Below are 14,163 nucleotides of genomic sequence, written 5' to 3'. Positions count from 1 at the left end.
AATTTTTACCCAGCAGTCAGGCAGGGACGCAGGGTGACGCTGACTACTCGTGCATGAGCGCGCGAGAGAAGGAAGGAAGGAACGTTTTGCGTGTGCGTGTGCGCCTGCCTGCCTGGACGACTGAGACCTAGCTTCTGGTAGTGGTGTTGGTGGTGTCTAGATATAGTAGTAGTAGTACCCTAATTAAGCTAGTAGTACGTAGCTAGGGCCGAGGGCGAGAGCGAGAGGCGAGATCCAATCTGCACCGCACGAAAGGGAAAGGGAAAGGGAAAGGGAAAGATTCTTGCCCTGCCCCGCCCGTCTTCCTCTTCTCGGCCAAGCTAGCTATAGCCCACCACCACCACCACAGGCGCCCCGGCATCACTGCAACCCTGCTGCCCAGGCCCCTCAAAAACAAATCCAGGACAAGCAAGGGAGCTGCTAGGCGCTAGCTGCTTACTTAACCTTGGTCGAGAGCAACGAATCGAGCCAGATTTCATGCCTTCCTAGCTCGCCCTAGCAGACACACATCGTGCGGAGTGGTGCTGAATTTGTCAGCTTTCACGTTGCTGGTTGGGAGGGTGAGAGGTTCAGGGGGAAGAGATCACAGGTCTCGGAGATGGGTCGCGGCAAGGTAGTGCTGCAGCGGATCGAGAACAAGATCAGCCGCCAGGTGACGTTCGCCAAGCGCCGCAACGGCCTGCTCAAGAAGGCTTACGAGCTCTCCCTCCTCTGCGACGCCGAGGTCGCGCTCGTCCTCTTCTCCCACGCCGGCCGCCTCTACCAGTTCTCCTCCTCCTCCAAGTAATTACCCGTCCCGATCTCCCCCACCCCTCTATCGATCCTTCCATTTTCTATCTGATTTGCCGCGTCGATCCTTTTGATTTGCTCTCTCCGTTGAAGCAATTTGCTGCGTGCAATTGCCCGTACGCGATCCTCGATCTGAATTTTCTTGCGCCTTTGGGCGTCCGTGCATGAACTCATGGGGGGCTTGGTCCGTACGTTTCTTTCCTGTTCTTTGCTGTTCTATTGGCCACTGTGTCAAAAGAAGCTAGCAAGAAACAAGCAAAGGAAAAAAGTGATGCGCTCACCCGCGGCAGCAGATCGACGGACATACTATGTAGCATATAGCTATATGTCATGCGTATGTTTGTCTCATTCACAGCAGAGGATAAAAAGGGAGTTTTAAATCGCAAAAAAGAAGAAGAAAAGATGTTTTATTTGATGTGCGTCTGACCACACCTGTATTGAGGATACATATATGCACATAATTAGAGCTTTGATTACTTGAGATTAATTAGCACCAATTTGGCATGCATGCTTGTGGTGAAGTGAAACTCATACGTGCACTAAACTGTTTCTACAATTTTTCTAGCTATCTCTCATGTTCTGGGTAGTATGATGATCCACCTGAGAATTAATTTCAGTTATGTACTTTTACATACTTTTTTGCAGACCCTAGTTCAGTATATTTTTTTCACAATTTCACAAAACAGAAGTTCAGTCTAATTTGACTTTTAAGCTGAACCATGGAATTATGGTTGTTTAATTTTATTTGTCAAAGAACGAAGAAAGGGGATATACCGCTTTCAGTTAACTGAGCTGCATTAATTTTCTAGTCCAAGTACCGAAATAATACTATTGAACATAATGAAACAGTTCAGTGCTTTAATTCAACTGTGGCCTTACATGATGTGACAGGGCAAGTGTAGCATCATATGTACTAGGTACAAAAGAAGTGCTATTTGTACTTCTTTGGAGCAAAAGAAAACAAGTAAACCTAGCAAATGTTAGTTTCGTACGGAGTACCTACGTAATTATTTAAGCAGCTTTATAGGGTAGCATTACCTAATGATATCAGAACTTTATGTATATTCGAGTCAAATATAGTTTGTTTATTAATATGTCAAAATTATAAAGCCACTAAGTTTCCTCAAAAAGTTTACAAACCACTTATACATGAAATGTGAAATCAGACCTAGTAAAACTGCATGCTAATATTTTGTAGGACCAACCATGATTATTACTTGTCAGTTATATAAACATGCCGCTGGTGCCTGCTTAAAGTTTGTACCAATTTTGGCTGAATTACATTTTTAGTGAAAATTCACCTTTGGCCGTGAGCTAGCTATACAGAGGTCGGGTGTGTGCTCATTATGCTTGTATCTATTTGGTGCTTCATTTTGAGTTAATAAAATCCACCCAAAATTCACAACTGTACATTCTCACAATAGTTGCTAAAAAACATTCTTACTGTAGCATAGATGTCCCAAACGTATAATTAGTCCAAGGAAAGAGTTATGTTTTCCCTTTTATATAAGGGGAAATTTTTTGGGGTACTTGGTCAAGTCATCAGTAGCTTGTCATGTTTATACAACTTTCAAGCCATGTGTCAATGGCTATAAAGTGATAATCACAAACAATTACTTTCAAAAGATTTTCCATAATACTAATCTGAGATGCTAAACTATCCTAAATAAGTTTGTTTAGGTGGTGGGGGTCCCCTTTCCGTTCTTACTCTTTCTTAGTGAATTGATTTAGGGTAAAGAGGTTTATTATGTGTACTTTGGGTTTAGGTGATATGCTACACCCCACCACCCACCCCCACCCCGCGGCACCGAAACGGGAAAGACAACCTAGAATTTGTTAGAAGTTGAACATGCCGAAAGTGTATGATGCGAGAGACCTTCATGGTTAGTAGTGCCAATAGTTCCTGAATTATGTCATGTAGACAGTGATATATATTTTGTAACCCCCCCCCCCACCCCCACCCTGTGCCGCACCCGCTAAGTGAACCTAGAATTTGTTAGAAGTTGAACAAGCAGAAAGTGTATGATGCGAGACATTCATGGTTCAAAATTTTAATGGCAGTAGTTATTGAGTTGTGCCATGTAAACAGTGATATTTAGTTTCACCCCCCCCCCCCCCCCCCCCCCCCCCGCGGGTGACTCTGAACTTGTGTTATTTACATACGTGTGTACTTGCATAACTTAATCTCGAATAATTCTCAACTCATTGCAGCATGCTTAAGACCCTCGAGAGGTACCAGAGGTACATTTTTGCTTCCCAAGATGCTGTCGCGCCGACCAGCGATGAGATGCAGGTCTGAGGCTTTTATTCCCAATTCACATATTATGCAGATTCTACCAATTTTCCTCAGATACAGCATGTTTAACCAGCAGGTTATTGCAAAGATTAGTTTCCTTTTGTAGAACAACGTACAAGTATTCCTAATCTATAAGGCCCTAAATAACATATTGACGTAGATTGTTTGTGAATATATAATTAAATCATTGAGTCATACATTTAAAATATTCTCATTCTGCATGATGTTATATAAAGCATCTTCTATTTGTAAATGTTACCTAGTTCACGTATGACTGCTAAAACTATTTCTCTGCTGGCTCACGTGTATATCTCCGTGTCTAGATTCTCTAGAACACATTATTTTGTTGTTTGTCATATAGATAGTGAAATATTTGATTGAGATTTTTATGTAAAAGCACTGCCCTGCAAACGTGCCCACATGGTTTCAGAAGCAAAAGATAAACCTTTGACAATTGTTAGCAGTTGCAAAATATTAAATGGGAATGTAAGTTCATGGCAATTAGAATCTAGAGTACAACTAATGAGCATTGGCCAAGTGCATTTCATGCATATGCCCAACATAATTTGTGTACGTGCCTATCTATGTGATATACAACATTGAGTGACTGGGGACTGGGGAGACCTCTATCTGTACATGTTGCAGTTGGTTATAAGTTAGACTAACAGCTTAGTTGGCCATAGCATGCAGTATTATACTCCCTCCGTCCCATAATATAAGAGCGTTTTTTGACACTAGCCGTAGATAGCAGCTTCAGATTGGTAGGCCATGTCATATACCTTTTTTTTAGAAAATGAAGAGAACCCCCCGGCATCTGCATCGTTGTGATGCACACAACGAAAATGCCACATACATGCTGATGTGTTTGTTATAACAGTGAATGTATTCAAATTCACAAAGAAAATATGGCTATATGTTGTATGGCATAAATGTGGTAGTTGTTTATTAAACATGCATCGGGAAAAATATTCGATTTATGTTTAGTAGAGCCTAAAGCATGGTATGCCTTCTTTATGGTCACGGTCATATTTTCGCAAATGACATGTCCAAAAGGACATATTTGGACTTACTAGACCTTCACCTATTCATGCGAGAATTTATTATTGATGTAGATTCACGCGGAGAGTGTTGTCGATATGTAGTTCCTGAGGATTCATGGAACAACTTAATCACAATTTTAATTGCTAGGATTTGTACCATTTTCTTTAAAATATGGCAAGTGGGAACCTATAAACACATCAAGCAACGACCATATTGTAGAAGTGCATGCTCTAGCCAATGCAATCAAAAGACCGATCTGATCCCTCAGGCCTAAACGTGGACCGAAAATGGGCTGCAATTTAATTGCGCCAGCCGGGTCTTGAACTCAAGACCTCTTGGCTCTGATACCATGTAAAAGTGCATGCTCTAGCCAATGCAACCAAAAGACGGATCTGATGGAAGAGACTAGGCAGCACATTATACGTCAACACATATGAACTGAACACAAACAATCAAGTAATCCCTAGCAACGCCCAAACAAGAGATAGGTGATAAGAAGATTGGTTTCCTTAACGCTGGATTCTTGTGTACGATGAAGAATCCAAGTGCTAAAGGTGTGAGACAGTGACAATATGGCTTGCCTGATCTCTTGATGTTGTGTAGAAAAGGGAGTCACAGTTGGGTTCATCTTTCTTTTTTATTTGTTTTTGATAAACTTGGGTTCATCTACATAGTCATGATAATGGTGCATGCTCGTGCTAGCTTCTGTGCATAATAAGGATATCGAAGTATCACAAAAATTCACTTGAATTTTGCTAGAATTTTTGGGTGGTGTGGTACTCCAAGTTCGTATTCTAGGAAGTGTTCCTAGATATTTATGGTCGAAGCTGGTATATACTAACTCTTTAGTCATAATCTAGGTTGTCTCCAAGGTGACACTTTGACGATCAATTTCTTTTTTTCTTCTTGGGATTGAACCATCGATTTCTATAAAACTATGTTTGTTTCAAATAAAACATGTTACACATTACGGAATTATGTTTAGCAATAATTCAAACTTCTGTGTCAAATGTTTGAAATTATCTTTTTATTGATGATCAGATTAAAAATACCTTATTCGCAAAAAGAAAGATTAAAAATGCCTGCCGATAATTTTTTTAAACGACCTACTATGTGACTCAGATGAAGTGGTACTCCAAGCTTGTTATCTACAAAGTATTCCTAGATTTTATGGCCGGGCTTGTTATTACTTCCTCCAACGTGATACTTTGACCACCAGTTTCCATAACAATATGCTGATTCAAATGAAGCATCATAAACTTTATAGAATTATGTTTCGCGCCAACGTAAATTTGAGTGTCACTTTTGTAAATTACTTTTTATTGATGGTGATCAAACTAAAAAATGTTTGCTGGACACAAATTTGGAATTGACCTACAATGCGACTCAGATGAAGTATTTGATTATGGATTAGCTTAGCATTTTCTTGAGCCTAGTGGATTCACCTTTTCCCCATATCTCCTTCTTTGCACTAACTGCAGAACAACTATCTGGAGTATATGGAGCTGAAGGCAAGAGTTGAGGTTTTGCAACACTCACAAAGGTGATATTTCTATATTCGTTTCAGTAGTTTATGGCAATATTAGCTATGTTTGCTAAAGTAAGAACCGTTGATGGCCCCACAGGAATCTCCTAGGTGAGGATTTGGCTCCACTGAGCACAACCGAGCTTGACCAGCTTGAGAGTCAAGTAGGGAAGACCTTGAGGCAAATAAGGTCAAGAAAGGTAAACTACATAGCAAGAAAAAAAGAGTTCAGGGTACAAGTAGAAATTAGATTAATCTTCTAAGATTTCGTTCATCAACGCTTGCTGCTAGTTTCACTAACTCTAGTGTGCATGACTTCACCTGTACTTCACAGACTCAAGTACTGCTAGATGAAATGTGCGACCTGAAGAGAAAGGTATAAATCACTCAAATACTTTCCATTTCTGTTGCCAAATGATGGACAATGTCCTTTTCCGTAGCTTCAAGCACAATCTTCTTTTGCAGGAGCAAATGTTACAGGATGCAAACATGACCCTGAAAAGAAAGGTAACAAGACCCAAATCACTTTTGCTAGCTCGAAAGGTCTGCATTTGTACTCACGTAGGTAGGGACCATTCTCAAGGAGAAGTTGTCTCATTTCACTTGGGCCAGTGACAAGTGATCTGAAAGTTGATGATTCCACGAGCCCACAAGTAGTTATCTAGTAGGCAGGGGACCCCTGGTTGGCACCACAATACAAACACAGGAGGCTTTCAGATTCCACCAATCGCAGCTACCTGCTGTGGTTATGTATGTGTTTGTGCACTGCAAGCATTCTTCTTCTTGCCTGGCTTTCAGAAGATCACTCTTCCTGTTTTTACCCTCTGCTGAAAACGGCTTCATCCATTGGTGTATGTAATGCTCTTGATCACTCCTGTTTCACTTCAGCTGGGCGAGATCCAGGTGGAGGCGACGCCTGATCCACAGCAGCAGCAGCAGCAGATGTGGCAGGGTGACCGGGGCGTGCCGCCCCACACGCCTCCGCAGCCAGAGCACTTCTTCCAGGCCCTAGAATGCTATCCTTCTCTGCAGCCAGTGTAAGAGCTAGCACTTCTAACTCTTTTTTCCTTTTCCTGCTGCTAAACTCATGACACAGAGACTAATGATAACCGGCGTTCGTCTCTGCAGATTTCGTGGCACGGATGTGAACCAGCCGCCGCCTGCATGGATGGCATAGCTACGCACCCGCATTGGTCTGTCTACCGTTCCAGTCGATCAACAAGATGCACCGCTTGGCATGAGCGATTATCTATCTCAAAAACAATCAACAAGAAATGCGTTGCCTGCCAATGTGTCCTGCATCTCCAATAGGCTCCTATATATATCAACTCGGCTGCTTTTGTGTTTCCTTTTCAAGTGCTTGCCGGACTTCTTTACGTAATATGTACAGGGCTTGTCTTATTGTTATTAGCAAGTGTTATATTGCTCATTTTGCTTAGAGAAGGCGAGAACGGTTTTCCTTTTGGGATTTGATTTACAGTAGCGTAATAAACCTTCCTTTCCCGATACATGTATGGCAGGCTCACGCTCTCTCAACATCTTCTCTCGTAAACTCTTGAGCCGCGACAAAGTGAGCTCTCTTTCTATTTTCAGGGTTTTAAATTGTCTTCGTGAATGTTGACCATGTTGGGTAGATGCCATCTGCAAGGTAGTGGCCCTTATCATACTGATGACCATTGAATTCAAAGTTGCAAGGTGAAGCCTCACAAACAATAAGCCTTACGAAAAGGTCTTTGGAGGACATTGAGATCATTGTGAGATCTTGCATTCCGAAGTAACAATGCCAAATACATCTATACACCTATATAGTGTGCGAATGACTTTGAAAGTTGGTCATTGGATGAAGCCAATCCGACGGTACAGAGATGGCAAATCCGAACACTACTGGCCGTTGGATATCATCTACATTTCACCAGATTCTGCCACATGTACAATCTAGAAGACTCCATGGTTGAACTTAAGAATGCACAAACCTCAAAACACAAGCACTTCTCCTTTGTTCTCTAGAATCTTCTATATCTTAATTGCCCAAACGTTTTTTTTTCTAAATGAATTGTCACTTTTTGTTTTTACCTTTAAAATGCACAATTCCATGAATCTTAAAATAGATTTTTTTATAAAACTAATTGATTTTGCATGAGATGAACTATAAGAATTAAACGAACATCTACATCATGCATATATGACTCAAATCATACATGCTATAGTGTGGTATTTATTCATAATTTGGTTACCAAATCTTATGCGTGCAATGCACGTGTACCTTACTAGTATATCTTGAGAGGCAACAATTTTGAGTATGAGTATGATGATTGGATCAAGCCAATGTCCGGTGTACTGCCTAGCCCATCTCACATGGCAATTCTTGTATCTCTAGTGCATGCAACCGATACTCCGAAGCATCCCAGGAAACACTCTTGCTGCACCAATTTCCATCAGTCTTGTCATGTCATTTGCATTGGGTGCTTGTAGATACTCTTCTCCAAAGTTCTCAATCATAGCCTTCACAAATCCCTTCATAAAAATAATAAACATAACGTTGGAGGTATGAACATATTCATCAACCAAGTCACCTTGGATTCTATATACCAGCACACACGTCGTCATGGAATATTTCTAAACAACACTTTGCTACGTTGTCCGGTAGCATCTCTCCTCGGAGTGAACCAATGATCATGCGCTTTCACCATAGTTACAATGTGTGTCTGAATCGAGGCTCCGCGGACCCAAACAAGGTTCGAATTCTGGTGTGTGTGCCAAGATCTAAACCAGCCCCAGTGTAGCAACCCGACCCAAATGGATCAAGTCTTTGTCTTAAGTGTCATCCCTGGATCGGTATGCTGACACACACAATACTCGAGGATTTATAACAAAGGTAAATCACATGGATAAAGTAACGTAAATACTATTACCTCAATCCAAATAGCGGAAGTAACAACAAAGTTGTGGATTCCCATCAACACCAACGGCAAAGTTGAGTGTAGAAATCGTCACCCTAACGTATCACTTACTCGTCGTAAGATTCCTGCAACATGAGACGTTGCAGCCATGTAGGTCAGTACATTGAATGTACTGGCAATTTCACACTGTAGAGCAATGCTGAATAATGACTATCACTACATGCATATTTGGCTGGTGGAGGCTCTAAGTTTAATTTTGCATAAAGCTAATGTTTCCCTACAACAAAGGAATATATTTTATTTAACTACAAAGTTTGTTCAAAACATTGAGAAGGTTCCTCCAACTCAATCCCAAAATAATAGTTATAACCCAACAACTTATTTAAGTAACGTGATGGGATCAACCAATAATTCAAATACCAGATACTCAAGATGTCCATAACCGGGGACATGGCTAATCAGGATTAGTTTGTACACTTTGCAGAGGTTTGCGCACTTTTCCCCACAAGACTCGATCTCCTCCGTTGTATTTCTCGCACTGCATGATGTTGGAGAAACGGATGACCGAGACACAGTCTTTCCGAAGAGGTCACCTTAACCGATAGATAGGCCGATACACCTACAATCCCCTACATCTGCTAACCCATCATGGAAAGGTTTCCCACAACTTACTTAACTATGCCAGAGCCCATAATGGCTTGTGGCTGCACACAGAAGTTTCTAGCATGAATAATCTTATGATCCCTTTGAGCCTAGGTGGCATTTCATAGGATGATCACACGGGTACTCCGGGATCCCCTTGGGCAAGCACTGGGTTCTCTAGGTGCCCGGGCAAACCACTGGGTGCTCCAGGGTGCCCCAACCAATCCACCCAGATGTCTATTAAAGTAGCCACCTTAAGTTAAACCTTAGTTAACAATAACTCTCACATCTTCCATGAATTCTCTCAAAACCAAACCACGTCTACGAGCATAGCATAGTAGTAAGCATAACGTAGTAGTACCCAGGGGTTGAATGCAAGACAATAGGTTCCTACCTCATCAACTACTTCCCAATACCCACATGTTATCAATCCTACTCACGCAATGTTTGAGGGTTGAAACTAATGCATACAACTGGGTATAAAAGAGTATGATCAAAGTGTGAACTTGCCTTGTACTGTTGATGAAGATGATTCGCACTCATAACTCCTGATTGTTCTACTCGTCACACTCCATTCAATCTATCGTAAGCAAGCAATACCACACATAAGCAATCATGCAAAAGAATCAAAGAAAAGATCTTGGAAAACTTCGAAAACAAGCAATTAAATCTTGCAACAGAAAACAATTTCTAATAGTACCAAAATTAAGTGAATTTGGCCTTATCAGAAATTTTAGGTCAAGAGCTTCGATTTGCAAAAAGAATCAATTAAATCGGACTTATAGAACTCAAGTTATGAACAAAAGACGTTTGAATTCAAATCTGTTTGAAATCAAATTTTAAACTTTTGAAAAATATGTTTAAGTTGTCTTGCTGGATAGAGGGGATCATAACGAAGAATTTGGCGTTGGTTTCATTGAATTTGGACTAACGAGTAAAAAGTTGTGAGGGATTGAAAGGCAGGGGCAAACTGAAAAAAACTATCTAAAACTAAGTCCCTGGACACGTGTCAGAAAATGACAGGCTGAAAAACCACTCGCTGCGGGGCTAATAGAGCGAACGTTTACTAACTAAAGCATACCGGATCGGAAATAATAATAAAACAACTAAACCTAATCTCAGCCCTAGATCTACGATCGGACGGATGGGACGGAGCGACGGCTTACCGCGGTGGTGGGCGTCGACGTCACCGGAGAAGAAGGTCGCGGCGGCTCGGTCGTTGTCGTGGCGCCCGCTCCGGTGGTCCTCCATCGTGGGCGCAAGGTCGGGGAGAGGCGGTGCGTGGTGGCGAAGCCGATGGTGGTGGCGGCGGTCCTCAAAGTCCACAGGAAGGAGCGGGGCTTTGACGGCGGAGCTCCGGTGGATCTCGAAATTCCGGCAAGACGGTGCGGGACGTGGGGAGGGTCTTGGGCGTTGCGGTTTGAGGCAAAACGAGGCCGGGTCCTCGGCTTATATAGGGGGTCATCCTGGGAGAGGGGTTGGCCGAGGGATAGAATCCCAGGTTTGAAGGGCGCGGCGCCGGCGAGGTCGTGCTCGGGGTGGACTCCGGTTGCTTGCGGGAGGAGGAAGAAAACGCGGGGCCCATCTGTCGGCGTCCGCGGGAGAGAGAGGGAAGGAACGGGCGACCGGGGCGGAGGTGGTTCGCGCGAGCGAGAGAGGCCATGGGCCGATTCGGCTTGCTGGGCCGTGGGGCGGAGAGAGAGAGAGAGCAGGGCTGGGCTTCGGCCTCGCACTGTTTGAAGTTTTTTTTAAATGCAGACGCAACAAATATAAAATAAAACGTCAAATAATAAAAATGACATATAGCATATTATATACCAAATTTTTTAGAAAAATATATTCTATTACGTGAACATTTTTCTAACGTCAAATAAAATCTAAAAAATTTAAATAAAGCAAAGAGTGCTACTGCTGCAATAAAACCACATAAAAATCATTTTAAAAATACCAAAATAAATTCAAATTTATTTCTCTCTAAGTTTCTAATGTAGGGAATCATTTTACCCTAATTTCCATATATTTTATTTTTTGAGAAAAATAATTTGAATAAAATCCAAATAACTCCAAATTGCAAATAATTTCCAAAGGGACTTTAAATTTGATTCTTTTAAACTCCCAACTCATATTTCATATAATTTGATGAAGTGATTTTATCTTCTCTCATGAAAATCTTTGAGTTGCATAAAGTTTCTGAATGTGAAATATTTCCTATGAAATTCAAATATTAAAAAAAACCGTTTTCATTTATTTAAATGGAAGAAGACATGTTATCTTCTCTCTAGGGTTTTGTATTTGAAAATAAATTGAATTCATGGAGGTCAGAAAAGCAAAGTGAAAGTTTGGGTAAGTCCTTTTATTCCCTCTCATTTAACTTTCAAAAAGTTTCCAATTTCACTCAATTTGACACAAGCAATCAAATAATCAATCATAACTATCTATTTAATATAACATTCCAAAATTTAGAATTTTGGGATGTTACAAACCTACCACCCTTAAAATGAATCTCGCCCTTGAGATTCGGAGAGGCTAGCAAGAAATAGGTTAGGTTTGGGGGTCTTCTCAAAATCCATCGACCGTCTCAACGGGTCTGGGGTGCTACCACCCTTAGAAGCATTGTTACGGTTCCATCAAAACTCATATACTCCATCCTTATTCTTGACAGTGTCGGTCTTCTCAGATTCTCGGGAAAATTCCTTCTCTGGGCTCTTCCGGTAGTGGCATAACCTTTTCCTCAATACTTCTGTCCTTTCATCTTGGTAAGGTTCTTCCATGACTGGGTCTTCTTAGCTGACGGGTCTGACGCCAATACTAAACAACTACCGATATCTCATGGTGGTAATCCATTTATGGTTTCTCCTGCAGGAAATGGGTCTGGGTTGAACCTCGTTGTATGACCTACGATTGGCAACAACTACCTTGTACAAGGGAAATTATTTCATACCATTCTAAGGTTTAAACAAGGCTTTGATCGTCGTCTCTCTACTATGGGTTAGTCACTCAGATTTACCATCCCGTATAGCAAGGCGAATAATGAGAGTAAGTCGGTATGGTGATCAATCCATCCCGCACCCAAATCATTACCTTGTATATGGTTTAGCGAATCTTGCATTCTAACACTCGGTCATCCTCACAAGCATTGCAGAATTTATCTTGTCGACGAACTAAGTTCGGATAAATCCATGGATTCTGCAAGCCCAACAAACATCTATCGTTCTTTCACAACTCTCAGGTTTTGCGTTACTCCAATAAGATCGTCTGTTGGTAAAGTCGTATCTTCTTCCAGGGTTTTCCTTTAGCAAGAGTGTGCTTGCTTCTTGGCAGGTCCTGGAGCCTGTGGGTTATGTGTTGGAAATATGCCCTAGAGGCAATAATAAATTGGTTATTATTATATTTCCTTGTTCATGATAATCGTTTATTATCCATGTTAGAATTGTATTGATAGGAAACTCAGATACATGTGTGGATACATAGACAACACCATGTCCCTAGTAAGCCTCTAGTTGACTAGCTCGTTGATCAATAAATGGTTACAGTTTCCTGACCATGGACATTGGATGTCGTTGATAACGGGATCACATCATTAGGAGAATGATGTGATGGACAAGACCCAATCCTAAGCCTAGCACAAGATCGTGTAGTTCGTTTGCTGAGAGCTTTTCTAATGTCAAGTATCATTTCCTTAGACCTTGAGATTGTGCAACTCCCGGATACCGTAGGAATGCTTTGGGTGTACCAAACGTCACAACGTAACTGGGTGGCTATAAAGGTGCATTACAGGTATCTCCGAAAGTGTCTGTTGGGTTGGCACGAATCGAGACTGGGATTTGTCACTCCGTGTAAACGGAGAGGTATCTCTGGGCCCACTCAATAGGACATCATCATAATGTGCACAATGTAATCAAGGAGTTTATCGATGGATGATGTGTTGCGGAACGAGTAAAGAGACTTGCCGGTAACGAGATTGAACAAGGTATCGGGATACCGACGATCGAATCTCGGGCAAGTAACATACCGATTGACAAAGGGAATTGTATAAGGGATTGATTGAATCCCCGACATCGTGGTTCATCCGATGAGATCATCGTGGAACATGTGGGAGCCAACATGGGTATCCAGATCCGGCTGTTGGTTATTGGCCGGAGAACGTCTCGGTCATGTCTGCATGGTTCCCGAACCCGTAGGGTCTACACACTTAAGGTTCGATGACGCTAGGGTTATAGGGAATAGATATACGTGGTTACCGAATGTTGTTAGGAGTCCCGGATGAGATCCCGGACGTCACGAGGAGTTCCGGAATGGTCCGGAGGCAAAGATTTATATATGGGAAGTCCCGTTTTGGCCACCGAAAGAGTTTCGGGCGTCACCGGTAATGTACCGGGACCACCGGAGGGTTCCGGGGGTCCACCGGGAGGGGCCACCAGCCCCAAAGGGCCCTATGGGCTGTATGTGGAGAGGGACCAGCCCCTTAGTGGGCTGGGCACCTTCCCCCCCAAGGCCCATGCGCCTAAGGGTTTGGGGGAACCCTAAGGGGAGGCGCCCCCTTGCCTTGGGGGGCAAGGCAAACCCCCTGGCCGCCGCCCCCTCCTCAGATTGGATCTGAGGGGGCCGGGCCCCCTCTCCCTTGCCCCTATATATATGTGGGGGGTGGGAGGGCAGCAGCAACCCAAGTTCTGGCGCAACCCTCCCCCTGTTCCATGTCCTCCTCCTCTCCCGCGGTGCTTGGCGAAGCCCTGCAGGATTGCCACGCTCCTCCATCACCACCACGCCGTCGTGCTGCTGCTGGACGGAGTCTTCCCCAACCTCTCCCTCTCTTCTTGCTGGATCAAGGCGTGGGAGACGTCACCGGGCTGCACGTGTGTTGAACGCGGAGGCACCGTTCTTCGGTGCTTAGATCGGAATCAACCGCGATCTGAATCGCTACGAGTACGACTCCGTCATCCGCGTTCTTGCAACGCTTCCGCATCGCGATC

At 42.8% G+C, this 14,163-nt stretch overlaps 1 protein-coding gene across 1 annotated transcript; it reads left to right on the top strand.

Annotated features, from left to right (window-relative positions):
- Nucleotides 1-295: 295 nt before the first annotated feature.
- Nucleotides 296-7,159, top strand: LOC109786241 (MADS-box transcription factor 34). Its single transcript, XM_020344824.4, has 8 exons — nucleotides 296-783; nucleotides 3,001-3,082; nucleotides 5,608-5,669; nucleotides 5,752-5,851; nucleotides 5,986-6,027; nucleotides 6,117-6,158; nucleotides 6,540-6,688; nucleotides 6,780-7,159. Exons 1-8 carry the CDS (start codon nucleotides 599-601, stop codon nucleotides 6,826-6,828), a joined length of 711 nt encoding a protein of 236 aa, XP_020200413.1. The 5' UTR covers nucleotides 296-598; the 3' UTR covers nucleotides 6,829-7,159.
- The last annotated feature ends 7,004 nt before the right edge of the window (nucleotides 7,160-14,163 follow it).

Source organism: Aegilops tauschii, chromosome 5 (assembly GCF_002575655.3).
Source record: "Aegilops tauschii subsp. strangulata cultivar AL8/78 chromosome 5, Aet v6.0, whole genome shotgun sequence".
Classification (NCBI taxonomy): domain Eukaryota; kingdom Viridiplantae; phylum Streptophyta; class Magnoliopsida; order Poales; family Poaceae; genus Aegilops; species Aegilops tauschii.
Note: the sequence above shows the minus strand (reverse complement) of the source record. Positions and strands in the feature narration are given on the sequence as shown.